Here is a 17,069-nt window from a genome sequence, read left to right on the forward strand (position 1 = left end):
TAAGGAAATATGTGTTTATTACACCACACGCTACCATGCATGCATCAGTACAAACCTTCAGGAAGTTGTCCACAGCTGGTCATGAATAAAAAGACAATTTTTTTCTTTCATTTTATTACAATGAAGTTTAACAGTACAGAAAGTCACATGAGTTTAGTGGGTCAATTTCAAACTCTGCAACAGGAGGAGTTCTAAATACATTAAATATTGTTACATGTTCAGGCTTATGTGTGCAAGCAGCTGGTAACAGTTAAAGCCCTCACCAAACTATTGTTGGGGACATGAAGTCCAACAGCACCTGAAGTGCTGTGAAGGCATGATTTTACAAACAGCAACATAAGGTTACAGAACTTGCCTTTAAGATGGTATGTTCATGTAATTCCAGCGCCTTCACAATTTAACGAACCATATTTACTATACTTCACTTCTAAAAACCTAGATGAAACATGAAAAAGAAGCCATACAGTATAAATTGCAACATCAGGGAAAGTTCCTTCTTTATTATTCTAAATAATTTTCCCATGTAAAATAAGAATGTCCAACAGTTCCTTGTATGTGGAAAGATATTTTTTTTAAAGTCACAACGAAGTTTTAATTGATGGAAGCTTGGCTATATTAACAGCACAAGATGAGAAAAGGTTTAATCTCCAAACCTATTAGAGCGTTTGCAGTTGAATCAGTAGCGGCCACCTTGCGACATTACAGGAGGTCTCATTCCCATTGGCGGTCGAGGAGGTCCACCTTGGTAAGGAGGCACCATTGGAGGTCCTTGACCATATGGAGGCATTGCACTAGGAAGATACCCTGGCATGCCCTGGTGATGACCACCATACTGACCTGTAAAGCAAACCATTTGGGGAAAGGTTATGAAAAACTTTACGCTTTATTTCCGTTAGTAAAACTCATTAAGTTATTAACTTCAGATTTCAAATAACCTTCCTGCTTGTTAGATTATAATTAAACCTTATATACTTACAATAAGGTCAAGCTTACCATGAGGTGGGATTGGAGGTCTCATTCCTTGTTGCTGGGGGGGAATTCCTGGCTGTGGTGGCATCATACCTCCAATTGGACCAACTGGTGGATTGCCCATGGAAGCCTGCCCTGGTCTAGGGAGATTACGTTGATATTTAGGCAACTGTGCCCTTCTTTCTTCCTTTGAAGGGAAACACATGAAGTTCAACAATATGAGATCATGTGAAGAGTAAGTTTGAGACAAATACATCTTGGACAACACTGACAGAGTAATGGTTTATTATAACACATGAACCTTAAATAAACTATTAGATTCAAGTCTAGTAGCACCTTAGAGATTTTCGAGGTATAAACTTCTAAGAGCCAAACCTCCCCTTGTCAGATGAACTATGAACAATTCAATGCAGTTAACTCCAGCAAGCCCATTTAATGGCCTTAAAACAGGAGTAACTCTACAGTTAATCCTAACACAGTTATTCTATTAGAGTTAATCCTAACACAGTGAAAAATTCCATATAACTGGACATAACTATACTTAGAACAAATCATTATACTAGCATTTCTACGCTTGGAAATTTAATAATAATTAACATTTACTCACTTACATGTATTGGTTTTAAATAGAGCATCAACTAATACAAGAAAGATAGTTTGAAAGAAGTCTTTAATGTTCCCTCCAGCAAACTTTCAGAACGACATTGAATAAAGTAAAATGAAGAGAAGCAATTCTGAAGCTACTACTATTCATGTCAAACAATACATTTGAAAGAAAGGGGCTAGGAAAAGGAGCTCAGATTTGCTTTACAACCATTAGAGACAATAAATGACACAAGGGGAGTACTTGTAACTTACCAGAGAGATATCCTCATCTGGATGGATCAACTTACTGGTTGCACTGGTTGTCGTAAGGGTAGCAGGCTTACTTGTTATAGATGTAGCTGGTTTAGCTGCAGTGCTATTTGTTGTACTAGTGGTTGAAGCTGTAGACTGTGTGTAAGCAGGGAATGTAGGTTTGGGGAGTTCTGTGGTAGTCGCAGGTGTGTTATTCAAAGGTTTGAAGTCTGTACCAACTGGCCCTGGAACAGCCGCTTGAGCCTGTAAAGCGTAAAAGTAAAATTTAAGCACAGTAGTATTTAAATTGTAGAATAGCAATTACTCTATTCACACAGTAAAATTAGCCCAAAAGTAAAAGTTCAGCCTTTTCACATAACAAAGCAAACAGAAAAAAATAAACATAAAACCCCATACATAGAAACTATGAAGTTAATGATACTGATCAAAAACCACAATATAAGCAAAATAAAACTGTAACTAGCTGCTGGCCTTTGAAAACAAAAACACGCACGATTTCATACAATACACTCTATAAGAATATACCTCAGACTTTCCCCGAGGAATGTTATTTCTGGTAATTAGCCTAGTTCAACAACAATTAGTTTAGAACCATTTTCAGAAAGTTAGCACTCAAAGCAAATTAGAATGTTTAAGGTTGTCTGTAAGAATGCTGTTGTGTGAAACTTTCTAATAGTAAGTCAAATCAGTCTAAAAGCATTCTCTACATAAAACAGTACTAATATACTGAGGCTCTCTTAAATATCCTTTTATAACTCTGAACTATTTTCCTTTCTAATAGCCTTCAAAAGCTAAATTTATGCCACTAAGATGAAGCTCTATTAAAACCTAGAAAGTTTACTTCTGAAATAGCTCTTATGTTTCAGTTATGAGAGAATGCTTTGATAAGCAAACAGCACATGTTTGAACTAGTTACTGGATTCCCAGCCAAAGTTAGATAGGGTGGGATTTAGCACATATTGCAATTTTGAGTTTTCCCCTACATTTCTCATGATGCATTAGAACAACGTAAGCTAGAAAAGATAAACCATGCATCAGGTAAACCACTGCCCGCTAAGACGCACTGAACTGCTTCATGCTTTTTAACCCTTTAAGACCACAATGTAGAATTTCTCATTTCCTTTTTGTATAAAAATACTGCACACAGCTTGCAAAAGTTTGTAACAATTTAAAATGGGGTGAACAGCTAAACATGATCAGGAATCTATAATTATCTGAAGATGTTTAGGCAGAATTTTAAAGTTACATAAGGGTCTAAAGGGTTAATTGGCAAAGCAATTTTTTAAAAACTCCAACTTCCTGCGTACTTGTGCTGTGCTAGGAAACAGAGCTTTAGAAGGTGCTGACAGTTCTGAATTGGATGAAGTTGTACTTGAGCTTGTGACAGGTGTCCCCATCTGTAGCATAAAAGAAAGGAAACAGTAAACAGACTCTAAATAACGTGTGAAAAATAACCAAGTGGAAGGATGTCAGACTGATTTTTGTATCTTCCCAGCGGAAATTCAACATCTAGCAACACATTAAGGATTCTGCAGCACATTTACAAGAATCAGACATTCATTTACAACAAATAAAATCAAACAGTACAGGTCCATATACCTCGCCTTACAGACCATTCCACTCCGGCAGTAAGCAAGGTACGACTTTAAATCCAAAATGTATCATCCATGCATTTCATTCCATGGTAGTCTGCAATTCTTTTATTTTGATCCAGCAAGATCATCAAGTAAACTATCAGTTATGTTAATCTCATATGAAAGCAGAAGAATGGAATATACTAATGATCAATAGTTGAGGAGTATGAGAAATTCTCTACAAAGCATACATGCTGTCCTGCACACTCTTTTACTTTCAGTCCTCTCTAAAAAGAACAGATGTTTTAAAGATGGTAAGACAGTGCTTTCATTAAAATATCCACTGCAAGTAATTTGGTCTAACAATCTTACTACCAGAATACTAGTGCTCCTACACTGGAAGTAACTATTACAACTGACATGCTAAAAAGAAAAAAAGAAAAACCCAAATGCTGAAGGATTTTAGACTATCAGGAGAAAAATAACAACTTACTTGTCCTGCACTAGGGAATAGTGGTTTTGTAACCGGAGGCTGAGGAGCTGGAGCTGCAACAACAGGAGCCGGAGGCCTGTTAAGAACACCTTGAGCAGTCACCGGCTGTGCTTGTGTCATGGGAGGTAAACCTGGGCGAGGTCCAACAGGTGGTGGCATACCTGTAATATAATTATTCTGATGGTAGTTTTCTCAACATTTTAAAGACTATCAGACAGTATTAATCTGCATGCCTCTATAGTCTTTTCCACGTGAAACCATATTGTGTTAATACAGAACAAGCAAATAAGGCAAAAGTCACCACAATGCGTTATATGCATGTCTAACACTAATTCTGTGTTACTGTTGAGATATGAAGAAAATTCCACTAATCCTAAGCAACTCAAACAGTCAGAATGGCACAACCATGCACTATATGACCCAGCTCTGATGTAAGCTAAGAAACCAGATCCTACTCAGACTGCCAAGTGTGGTCTACCAATTTCTGCTTTAAACTGAATCCGGTGATGGTTTTGAAGTTCTGATCCTGTTACTCTCTAATATGAGAAGAATTCAGTGAATTCTACATTACACATATTCAAAAGTCTCCGATGTGTTGCTCTATGCTGCACAGCTATATAGGAAAACATGATTGGGCAGACTTCAATAAAGTATTGGGCCCTGTCAAATTCTGGCAAATTAACCAGTGGAGCTAAAACTGGGAATGGAACTTGACTCAAATTATGCACAAAAAGATCTGGGCCTATAGGGTGGTGTTTTTCTTTTCTTAGCATAAATACGTGGTTCATCCCCTTTCTATATATAAATATATGAGCTTACAAAGCTACGCAAACAGTAAACTAGGGTTATGCACGGGGGAAAGTCATTTTTTTATTTGAATCTATTGGATTCATAAAATATCAGTACCATTTTTCGGTCCATAAGGCGCTCCAGACCATAGGACGCACCTTCCTCCTGGGGGGCGATCCGCTGCCTCCACCTCCAATCCCGGCGCTTCCCCTGCGCCTGCCTGCCTGGCTCCAGCTCTGCTTCCAGCAAGCGCTGGGATCGCTCCATGCTGCCCCCACCGCAAACCCAGTGCTTCGCGAGCGCCGGCTGCAGAGGGGGCAGCGTGCTTCCTCCGTGCCTGTCTGCCTGGCTCCAGCTCTGACGCTTACAGCAAGCGCCAGGATCGCTCCCTGGGTGCGGGTGCTTCCTCCGTGCCTGTCTGCCTGGCTCCAGCTCTGATGCTTAAAGCAAGCGCCGGGATCGGAAGGCGGAGGGAACGATCCTGGTGCTTGCTTTAAGTATCAGAGCTGGAGCCAGACAGGCCCGGAGGAAGCAAGCTGCCCCCTTCGCAGCCGGCGCTCACGAAGCGCTGGGTTTGCGGTGGGGGCAGCGTGGAGCGATCCCAGCGCTTGCTGGAAGCAGAGCTGGAGCCAGGCAGGCAGGCGCGGGGAAAGCGCTGGGATCGGAGGCAGAGGCAGCAGATCGCGCCCCCCCCCCGGAGGAAGGTACGTCCTACCGTCCCTTCGCTCCTTAAGACGCACACACTTCCCCCCACTTTTTTTGGGGGGGGGGTGCGTCTTATGGTCTGAAAAATACGGTACTTCCTGATATTCCCAAATCCAAATATTGGTATGGTGTTGGAATTCCAGCAAATATTCAGCTCCATTATATCCTAAGAGGACTATCTCCATAGGGTATAATGGAGAATCAATCTGGGGGTATTTGGGGCTCTTAGGGGGGCTGTTTTTTTGATGTACAGGAACCAAATTTGCAGCATAGCTGCTGATGCCTCTCAAAACCCCTCCGAAGTTTTAAAAAGATTGGACCAATAAAGTATTTTGGGGGTATTTATTCACTTCCGTTTATATCAATCACACGCATTTACTACATACTCAGGGTCTCTAGACAAACAACTTCAAATTATTTGAAGTGGTTACAAAAATGGCTTGAAGAGATTTTCTGCTTCTTGTAATTCTTTATTCTAAAAAAGCAAGAAATCACTTTTTCCCACATTATAAGAACAGGAAAACTGGCATTTGTTTGCCAGCTTGATACCAAATTAAAGTGCCGACGATAACAATCCAAGTAAGCAAAGGGTCTTCAGGTGATGTTAAATAATTTTTCTCATTAAGTACACCTACTCTAGATAAAGTTTATGAGAAACCAAAGGTACTCCCCCCATGCAGTTATCCTAGATCAGGGGTGGGTCATTTGGTGTAGCCCTCAGGGATTGCTGGACCAAACCAAGCCATGTGGTAGCCTTCCTGGGGCCTGGCTGGCCAGCAAGGATCATGGGGCCCAGCTGCACTGTGCAGCAGCCTCCCTGGGGCCTGGCTGGCTGGCCAGAATTGCTGCAGGGCCTGGAAAAGTTACTGTCACAGTTCAGTTTGCACTTGATTATCCCAATATGGCCTACTATGCTAATGAGTGTGTGACCTAATACACTAATATTAGGGGATGTGGTCTAATATGCTACTGAGTTCCTGCTGGGCTTTTTCTACAAAAAAGCCCTGGACCTATGCATTTGCCTAGGGTGGCAGACCAGGTGTGTGCGTGTGCGTGTGCCAGATTAGGCTCTCCCCACATGACTTCAAGTAGAAAAACAATTATTTGCATTAATTTTGCTGGTCTAAATCATTCTCCCTCAGCAGAGTACTGTTTTTTAATTGATAATTTTTATGGCCTGCAAATGATGTTATAAATATCCATATGGCCCTTGGCAGAAAAAGGTTCCCCACCCCTGTCCTAGATGCTGGGAATAATACATATTTCATACCACAACAGTCTAGGTGCTTATAACAATTTCTCTCTAAAATTATTAAAACATTATGATTTTAATTGAAATGGTGTACAAAGTTTTGTGCAAACTGCTTTAAATTGTCAGTCAAAATGAACACTGCACTTAGAGATAGTTAAACAGCTTTGACATTTCTACAAAGCAACCAACAACTCTAGCAATCCCAGATTATTAAAAAAAAAGTAATCTCACCACAGTATGGATTCGTCACCCCTGACCTACCTGGTGGCATACCAGGCATAAGAGGTGGGATTCCTGGTCCTGGAGGCATCATTCCACCCATAGGCATCATCCTATTAAAGATAAATAGCAGCATGAAAATGAAACCTGCCACAAACATTTGATGGCATATGATGCCAAAAACATTTCTATGCTGCCCTTCCACCCAAATAGAGGTCTGTTCAAGGCAGCAATTATCAAGCATTACAAAATTTCAACATTAAAAACATTTAAAATTAAAGTATCATAGATAATAATTCCCTAATGAAATTGGCTAATTCCAGTGTTCCCATTCCTCGTGGTGTGCACTCCATCAGTGACTGGCCCATCGACCGCCACTAAAGAGAGGTAGCATGCCATTGGCAGGGCCCACTCCTCTCTCCGTGGAATTCAGAACAGAAAGTAGACAGCAGCAACAAGGAAACAGTGAAGAGACAGAATAAAAATGGTAACACAACTAGGTGACAAGGCCTAGCCCTACCAGGAGCATTTCCTCAGATGCCATAATGGCCACCACTTTCCTGTCACTCCCTCCCTCCCTCCTCCCCACAGCCTCACCCCAGGACAGATGAGGATTGGCCCACTGGGAAAGCTGCTACCAGAGGCTGTTTTTAGGCAACCAAGGTTGCTTCTGTCAGTGAAGTGAAAGGCCTCAGCTGAACAGAATGCTATAGAGTCCACCCTCCAAAGCAGTTGTTTTCTCCAGGTTAAGATCTGTTGTCTGGAGTTCAGTTGTGATACCAGGAGATCTTCAGGCTCCATCATGAGTTTGGCTACCCTAGGCCTTGCAGTACCCTCTGGGTGACTTGATGCCACCTGACTGGCATGACTTAACCAGGCCTGGCTGCTTGTTCCTGTTCAGCAGCAGCCCCAGTATAACAGCCAGTGTGACTTAGCAGTTGCCAACTCCAGACTGGGAAATTCCTGGAGATTTGAGGGATAGTGCCTGAAGAGGGTGGGTTTGAGGAGGGGTGGGGCTTCAGACAGGTACAATGCTATAGATGCCACCATTCAAACCAGCCATTTCCTCCAGGGGAACCATTGTTGTAGCGGCGGACAGGGTCAGGAGCTTGGGGGTGCTGTTGGAGCCTTCCTTAAAGATAGAGGCTCAGATAGCAGCCGCTGCCAAGTCCGCGTTTTTTCACCTTAGGCGGGCAAGGCAGTTGGCCCCCTTCCTGGAGCGCGACGACCTAGCAACAGTGATCCACGCCACGGTCACCTCGAGGTTAGACTACTGTAATGCCCTCTACATGGGGCTGCCCCTGTCCCGAACTCGGAAATTGCAGCTGGTGCAGAATGCCGCGGCCCGGCTGTTATTGGGTCTCCCAAAGTGGGAACACATTCAGCCGGGTCTTCGGACCCTGCACTGGCTTCCAGTAATATACCGAGTCCGGTACAAGGTGCTGGTTATCACCTTTAAAGCCCTATATGGCTTGGGACCTGTCTACCTGAAGGACCGACTTTCCCCGCACGTTCCCCAGAGAGTACTGAGGTCGGGAACACAAAATCTCCTTACTATCCCTGGGCCGAAGGAAGCCCGTTTGAAATCCACCAGAGAAAGGGCTTTCTCTGTTATGGCCCCTACATGGTGGAATCAGCTGCCGGAAGAGGTGAGGGCCCTGCGGGACCTTGTACAGTTCCGCAGGGCCTGTAAGACGACCCTCTTCCGGCTAGCCTATACCTAGCTTGAGAATTTTAATGTAACTTGCCGGATTTCTTTCTTTTATATACAGTTGATATATTTATTAATATTATTAATATTTATTGATAACCATGGTTTTATCTGTTTTTATCTGTTTTAAATGCTGATCCCTTTATATGTTTAAATACTGTAATTTTGTTGGATCTATCACTGGAAGCCGCCCTGAGCCACTTGTGGGAAGGGCGGGATATAAATCCCAAATAAATAAATAAAAAATAAAAAAAATCTCCAGGTGAATGCTGGCGATCACTCAGAATTACAAATGCTCTCCAGATGGCAGAGATCAGCTCCCCTGGAGGAGGGGGGGGGGGAGAGTGAATGCCTTCACTTGAGTGGGTGGGAAGTCAGCAAGGCTGGTGGGCACCAGACCCTCTTTCTAGAGCGAGCCCGTTGTATTTTTCCGCACAACAGGCCTTATTCCCAGTATATATAATAATTCAGTAAAAACGTATAAACATAAATAACACCAAAAACCAGGGTGCAGGCCAATAACAGTTATTGGGGGCACACAAAACAAATAAAAAAACCTCTTCACCTGCTGACAGGATACAATAGAGGGAGGCAGCCAGGGATGGAATTGCAAAGTTTTGGCACTGTCACCAAGTAGGCCTTTCTTTGGTCATCACCAATTTAGCCTAAGATGGCAGGGGCACCCAAAGCAGGGCCTCCAAAAATGACCAAAACTGGATAGGTAGGTTCATATGGGAGAAGACAATACCTTAAGGTATGCTGGCCCCCAAAACAGACTGGTTGGCAGCATAGATCAACTAAGACTGGAATAATATGGCCTGTATGAACTATTCCAGTCAACACGCTGGCCAAACCATTCTGTGCCAAATATAGCTTCCAGACAGTCTTCAAAAGCACTCCATATAGAGTAAATGTAGTAGCCTAATATAGATGTTACCACAGCATTCACCAGAGTGGCAAGACCTCCCCAACCAACCAAAGGTGATGAAAGGTACCCTTGGCCACCGTTGAATATAAATTTAAAGAATATCTCCTTCTACTAACCATACAAGGCAGCTCTGCCTACATTTTTCCACAGTCTTCAAGTCTTAATTCAAAGCATGGATAGAGAGCTTCCTATTACTGCTCCCTATCTACTGACCCCAGAAAGTAAAGCTGGGGTGTATAGCCTGGCCCACTTATCCTTATATCCATGAAAGATGCAAAGAGAGGTGTGAAGTGGGTGGGGTTGAAAGATGCACAGAAGTGGGTGATGGAAAACTTAACTTAGGAGTGCAGCAGGGCACCAGCAAAGATTTTATTTAATTAACACCCCACCTTTCTCCTCAATGGAGGCTCAAAGTAGCTTACATCATTAACCTTCGTTTTATCCTCACAACAACCCTGTGAAATAAAGCAAATTTGACAGTGAGGGAATGACCGGCCCGAGGCCACCCCATGTGCTTCCATGGCAGAGTGGGGATTCGAACCTGGGTCTCCCAGATAGCAGACTCACATTCTAACCACTACACTACACTAGCTGTCTCACAATGCTGTTTATGAAACAACAGGTCCCCAGTTTATAACAGATAGAGAAACACACACCCCATACACAAACAAAGAATCATCAAGAGCATTTAAAGGTCTATAGAATGTACTTCAATACAATAACTGGAATATCAAATGAGAAGTAAGTAATTTTTGAAACAGGCTGAAATTAATGAAAACGAATGTTTCAAATTATTTTGTAGGTTTTAAAAAACTAGGGACAGAACACAAAAAACAAATGACTGCAGACCATATTACCAACTCACTATTTGTTCTTACCCAGGAGGCATTCCAGGCATCACAGGAGGCATTCCAGGCATCATTGGTGGAACACCTGCCATTAATGGTGGGATACCTGAAAGCAGGAATACTTGTTAGAAGTGAGCTCTGTATATAAGCATTCTCTGCTCAGAACAGAAGTTATAGCAACATCTAGTAGTTCTCTAAATAAATATTGTGAAAACTTACAAAACCTTCCCCATACCTTATTAAAATTTAAGATGGGGTTTACCTTACAACAGTGCAAAGAACACTCCCCCAACAATACCTGTATTATCTGCCATTTTCAATTTGTTTTACCGATTGATAACCCACCCGATATTCCCTTCCCTACATTTTTCTTATACCCAAACACAGTTCTGCAAGGAAGTGCAACTCACTTTTAAACAGCAGGTTGTTCTTTATGAAAACATCAAAAGGGATAGGGCAATGAAGTCTTCTATTAGATAGAAGAACTAGGCAGGGTTGGTTTAACAATGTCTTTGTGAGTTGCCTCAACAAAATGGTCCCTCAATACAAAATAAGGATGAAAGACAGAACACTTGATTACATCCAGGGAAAATCACCATACAGAATGAAATATTTGAACTAATGTGTAAAATCAACCATATCACAGGTTTTCAAAATCCTAAAAATATCCTAGCAATATCCTGGTATGTAGTTACTGGAAATTCTAGAGGGAGTTTATATAAATTACTTCTGACTCTAAAATAATATCCCACTGAACTGCCTTCCACTACTAAAATTCTAGAAGTATCAATTATTTCCATATTTTATAGCCTGCTACCTGGAGGTATTCCTGGTGCACCAGGCACAGGAGGTAAACCTGGCTGTGCCATCGGTGGTATATATCCCTGCTGGGGTTGCACTGGCTGTGCTTGAAATGAAGTTGAAGCTGTAGAGTCATCATCATCATATTCATCAGAATCATCCTGTTGTTTCTTTTTCTGGCTTTCTGCTAAAATAAAATTTTAACATTCAATTATTTGTAACCATTTTGGCAGCCAAGATTTGCTATTAAAATATTCCACTGTGGACTCATTCAACGCACAATTTGTGACAGGAAAGATGGACTCAGACCTAATAACAAACAGAAATTTAGCATTATGGAAACAAGCTTATGAAATTCTTAAGCTTGTGTGTAGTTTTATTTATTTATTTATTTAATTTATTTAGAATTTATATCCCGCCCTTCCCACAAGTGGCTCAGGGCGTCTGTTTAGTTTAGAGACGAAGACATTGTTCAGAATCTGGTATGCAGCCAAGGAAACAAGCCTTGGTTTATTGTTTCATCTATGATGCCACAAAAAATCGTGGTTAGTCATGAACCAGAAAGTCTCTTAAGACACATATGAGGGATGGGGGCACACCGGACTTATTTCCAAACAATGGCTTGTCATTATATCTAGAACTTTTGTCTTTCAAAGTTTGCCTTACATTTTCTACAAGCTAATCCCCATTCAATAATTTTCGTATTGTCAGTCATCCTGGAAAATGCATCCTTTTTTTCTGAAAATCCTCACCAAAATATTCATTTATTTAAATTGTTTGTGTGCCCTCAGTGATGCCATCATACAGCCAAATCAGATTCACAAGTTTTGAGTAAAAGCTAGAGGTGTATTCACTGCAGTCTTAGTTGTAGAATCTCCTACTAAAAAACAAAGTCCACTGGTTACTGAATGTATCAGTCTTCCACTATAATATGCAAAAACTGCATCAAAAGTGAGGTCTTTGATAACCAACACTTATAATATAGCCCAGCAAAAATATGACACGTCATAATACAGCCATCACCATACAATGATACTTTGTTCTGGCAGTAATTTCATTTTAACTACATTTCCAATTACGAAAATTTAAGACTCAACTGCTAATGCAATTATTAGGTCACAGCTCAAAATTAGTTAACTATTCACAAGATGAGTCGTGTTAATGTTGCAATAATTCAACAGGTTTTCAACATTCCCAAACAATTTAAAGAGAACTACCATTTTTAAATCTTTACATTACTTATGTTGTTCACAATAAAAAATGTACTGCAGAAAATAGTGGGGCAAAATACTTTCAAAGTGCTCCAATTTACCTTGCGTTTTTTGTTCCAACAGCCTTCTCCTTTCATCCATGTCTTTTTCTGGAATGCCTTCCATACCATAAATTTCCAGTTCAATGTCAGTTCTTCCAGGTATAGCATTTGGAACAGCATCAATAGTTTCTTTATGAACCTAAGTGCAAAATCAAGCAAATAAAAAAAACCCAGACCACACAAAGTAGCTAATATTAATATCTGCTATTCTTGAACAGAGACGAGAACATAGCAGCTGCAGCAGGAATGTATGTTAGCAAAATGCCCAAAGGGACTGGCTACTGAGACACAAGCTTGAACACTTAGTGCACAGCTCTGTTTAGCATTGCATTTTTCCCTCATCGGATTGTTACTTCTTTCAGATGGGCATCAGACTTTGGGATTCTCGTCCTCAAGGAGGACTTAAATGCCTTTCACTAAAACAGCAGACTTGTGCCTGTGGGTCAGCCTTCACTGCTCATATACAGTGTTTCACAGAGAAGTATTCCATTCTATCCTAAACCAGTTCACCTTAAAAAGTTACATACTAGATGTGCACTATAAAAAGTGTAAGGTGTGTTAGGAACACTCAGAGATGAAGATATCTGTACTGATTAGATGGACCAAGGATCATCATGGTACACTCAGGCGTAAGAGGATTTGTGGAGAACCTTTTTCCTTTGAACATGCAACATTTCTCTTGTTGTGAACAGAAGGGGCTGTACATGGATAAATTATGTCTGCAATTTCCAAAAGACAGGAAAGCCATACACATGCTATTTACTCCATTCCTTTGTGGCTAGAATTCCACAAAGGAAGTTTCCATTTTTATCACTCTACACCCCAAAGTTTCTGAAAATTAAAAAAAAATTTACAAGTGTGTGACACTTTGTAGGACAAACATAGGTAACTTTATGAAAATGGAAATGTTTATTTGTAGAAAACAGCAAACTGTCTGTAAACAAGAACTGCTCATTTCCTAACCAGCCTATTAAGTCTTCAGTAAAGCAATTGTGTTTCTGGAATCCAGCTGCCGTATGTGTCAATTAGGGTACTTTTATTAATGCTCTCAAACAATGAAAAGATAAGGATTAACAAATGCTATGTCACATTACAACTAAATAGCACATGAAGCAATGGCATTACCTGCATACAGTGTATCGCTAAACCAGGTCCAGTATAGAGTTTCTTATGACATATATGACATTTAAAGTGCTTTGCCTTTTGGTGTTGAATGAGAATTTTCTCATCATCAAAATCCCTGTTACAATACCTGTTCAAGTTTGTTAAGAAAAACATGAAGCCAAAACACATCTCCTAAGATTAAATGCATGCACAGATCAATATTACAATGGCCACTATAAAAAAGCAAATCAGAAATGACTTCGCTGATCACCTATAATTACTATTCGTAATCCTATTCTACACATTTAATTTCTTTGATACAGACATATATACAGTATCGTCTGCAGTATCCCAAGCTCTTACTGGGAAGAAGAGTTGCTAAATCCTCCAGCAAAAACTAGATGCCCAGCTATACATCCATATAAATGACCACAGCCAGTGAACTGAAGTCAACAAATTTTGACAGTTCAGTAATTGTGCCTTCTATCTACTCATCTTTAAGACCTGTGTTCCAGTGGACTTAGAACAGCTGGCATCTCGTGCTGCACTGAGTTTTGCAAACCAAGAAGCAATGCCAATCTTTCCACAGTTCTATCTGACAAAGAAAACCACTCTCCATCCCTTCTGGCAATGGAACATGTTTCATGTCATACAGAGCTCTGGAGCAAGAAGTCTCTGTCAAATCTAAAAGTGTCACATATGTGACATCCTTGACATTATCATTAATATAATAATATTTTATTTATATCCCGCCCTCCCCACCGAAGCAGACTCAGGGCGGCTAACAGCATTTCATACAATAAGTTATACAATGAATATTAAAAACAACATTAATCTTAAAAACATTCTAATTAAAAGTTAAAATCAACGGTCCCTTAGGTAGACAGGTCCTCGGCCATATAGGGCTTTAAAGGTAATAACCAGCACTTTGTAATGAACTCAATATATAACTGGCAGCCAGTGCAGTCCACGCAGGCCCGGCCTTATGTGCTCCCACTTTGGGAGCCCTAACAACCTAGCCGCTGCGTTCTGCACCAGCTGCAGCTTCTGGGTTCGGCACAGAGGCAGCCCCATGTAGAGGGCATTACAGTAATCCAATCTTGAGGTGACCATTGCATGAATCACTGTTGCTAGGTCCCGGCGCTCTAGGAAGGGGGCCAACTGCCATGCCCGCTTCAGATGAAAAAATGCCGACTTGGCAGTGGCCACTATCTGGGCCTCCATTGATAATGAAGGCTCCAGTAGAACCCCCAAGCTCTTGATTTATGGAGAATTTAAAGAAGATAATCTTTGGCTGGTTCCAGACCAGCAGCTTGGGGCACATGGAAGCATTCCAAATTGGACTGGCTCAAAATGGAGCAGAAGCCCATCCACATGCTCTCCCACAAAACACTTGTATCCTACCCAGGATGCGCCTCAGCACGGACAGACAACTGTCCTGCACCATCCCTGTAGCTTGGTTTGGGTTTCTTTTTAAAAGTTCATTTATTGGTCATGCACATGTGCACCCAGAATCAATGAATTTTTTTTTAAAAGCCAGAAGCGGCTTGGGGCAGCCTGGTGGTAACTTTTTGAACTGTGACTACGGATAGGGTGAGTGCGGGAGCAGGACACAGATGTGTGCATTTGGTTGTGCTTTTTTGGTCTGCTCACGTCCCATCCCTATGCCAGTTTAAAATGTCGGTCTGGGCCCATGCTTTGTGTTGTACTTCATTAGAGTCTGAGCCTCTTGCCCTTGACTTGCAAGGTCCATTAAATGAAGTGACATAGCTCCACTCATTCCATGTGACATCCTAATGTAATGTACACAGCAACATAGTTGATCTGTCATGGCACAGGCTCTTCTGTGGTTCTTACTAGTTCCATTTTGGGACATTCAACAATTCAAACTGCTCTCTAATAATTACAGCTTAAATCATATATTAATAGCAATTTGGCTGCTCAAATTGCAGCCACAACACAAGCCTATAAAAACATTAAGCAAACTGTTCATTGTGTTAAAAAATTAAGTAAATTTTAATCCAAAAAAGAACAGCGCTTATATATATTTATTACGTTATGCATAGCCTGCCTTTCTCACAGGGACACAAAGCAGATTACACACAGTGAGCCAATAGATATGACAGAAAATCTAGTCTGTTAGCATGTCTGCTTTGGAGTTAAAAAACAACAGCAATAATAACTGCAGCAAGAGAGAGCTTGGAAACAGACTTGAAATGTTTTACATACCCTTCCTATAAGCTACTTCACCATTACTAATGCAGAGCTAGATTTCCCCCAGTATTATATCCAGTTCCATGTTTAGACCAAAGGGTAAGCAGGAAGAAAGCGTAAACATTAGGTAATTATCTGAAGTTCTAGTGCATGGCCAGGCGAACACACGCAAGAACTCCACAACTCCTAAATGTGAATAAATCGAGGAAGAGTCAAAGAAGAGGTAATAATAAATGGAAGATGCCATCGTGTGGATAACAGCACTCATATCCATAGGTAGCATACGAAACAACAATGCGGAGAAAATGGGAAGCAAACTACCCAACACTCAGAAACACAATCCGGTATGTAAATGTAACAATGCTAACCCCCTGAAATTTATAGGAACCAAGTTTCTTGCCACAACAGTAAGAAGTGAGAAGCACTAGAGGCCCAGGTGGCCAAATAAATACCAATAAAACAACCCAACCCCAAACACACAAATAAGCGAAAAGCCGACATTCTGAACATGCAAAGGCGTAGGAATTAAGTGTTCACGACATAGGGACAAACATTATCAGCTACTAATGGCTACACATGTTGCATATCCACAGTGGTATGCATAAGCGTTGACAACCCTTACTGATCAAGAGAAGCGCGCTAGGGCCGAAAGGGCGGCGAGCAGATAGCACGAAGAGAAGAGAAAGACTACACACGAATAATGAGGAACTATCTAGCCCAGGGAGGCTTATGGAGCCGGGGCAGGCGCGCAAGAGGCCTAAGAAGTCCACGAGACCCCACCGTTCCGACCAGGTAAAACAAGTAGGCCGCAGGGCGCGCCGCCTCCACCAGACAGAAGAAAACCGAGCCAGGCCGCCAAGCCCACCCTTTCCGCTTCCAGATAAGAAGCCCAGTCCCAGCCACGGAGTGACTAAAGGATACCAGCACCAAGGCTTCAGCTGCTTCTTCTTCTTCCGACCCATCACAGCGTGGCTCCGCTAACGAAAGAGTAAGGACAAGAACCGTCAGCGACCACCACAAACCGCGCTCTCTGCCTCAGACAGACACAAAATGGCTGCCGCTCCGACGAGCTCCCCGATATCCAGCATGCATTGCGCGCACGGATCCTTAAGAAGACGTCACCTACGTATTGTTCCGTCACTCGGGATAGGAACGCGCGGTTTTTTCCCAGCATCCAGCGCGACAGATTAACGATTGGTTATTCGCAGTAAGGTGTGTGGGAAGTGCTGGGAATGGGCTTATGACGGTTAGCTTTATAATTTCGAATAAAATGGGACAAAGCCTGGGTTCAA

General features: G+C 41.6%; 2 protein-coding genes across 7 annotated transcripts in view; one reads left to right on the forward strand and one right to left on the reverse strand.

Moving 5' to 3' along the window:
- ZNF207 (zinc finger protein 207) lies at positions 1-16,901 on the reverse strand. 6 transcript variants are annotated; one of them, XM_060252815.1, is made up of 12 exons: positions 16,699-16,894; positions 13,585-13,711; positions 12,460-12,598; positions 11,164-11,334; positions 10,377-10,452; positions 6,872-6,972; positions 3,895-4,055; positions 3,135-3,224; positions 1,828-2,070; positions 994-1,156; positions 654-837; positions 1-435 (listed from the first exon to the last, which is right to left on the reverse strand). In XM_060252815.1, exons 1-11 carry the CDS (start codon positions 16,737-16,739, stop codon positions 677-679), a joined length of 1,473 nt encoding a protein of 490 aa, XP_060108798.1. In that variant the 5' UTR covers positions 16,740-16,894; the 3' UTR covers positions 1-435; positions 654-676. The 6 variants fall into 6 exon arrangements, with proteins under 6 accessions (XP_060108798.1, XP_060108799.1, XP_060108800.1 ...); XM_060252816.1 differs by having other exon boundaries at positions 1-837; positions 16,699-16,901; XM_060252817.1 differs by having other exon boundaries at positions 1-837; positions 6,902-6,972.
- The window catches only part of C13H17orf75 (chromosome 13 C17orf75 homolog), a 13,050-nt gene continuing 12,878 nt past the window's right edge, over positions 16,898-17,069 (forward strand). The window contains exon 1 of the mRNA XM_060252822.1: positions 16,898-16,989. The gene's annotated coding sequence lies outside the window, so the exon portion shown is untranslated. The remainder of the gene's footprint in view (positions 16,990-17,069) is intronic.

This window comes from Heteronotia binoei, chromosome 13 (genome assembly GCF_032191835.1).
Source record: "Heteronotia binoei isolate CCM8104 ecotype False Entrance Well chromosome 13, APGP_CSIRO_Hbin_v1, whole genome shotgun sequence".
Taxonomy (NCBI): Eukaryota; Metazoa; Chordata; class Lepidosauria; order Squamata; family Gekkonidae; genus Heteronotia; species Heteronotia binoei.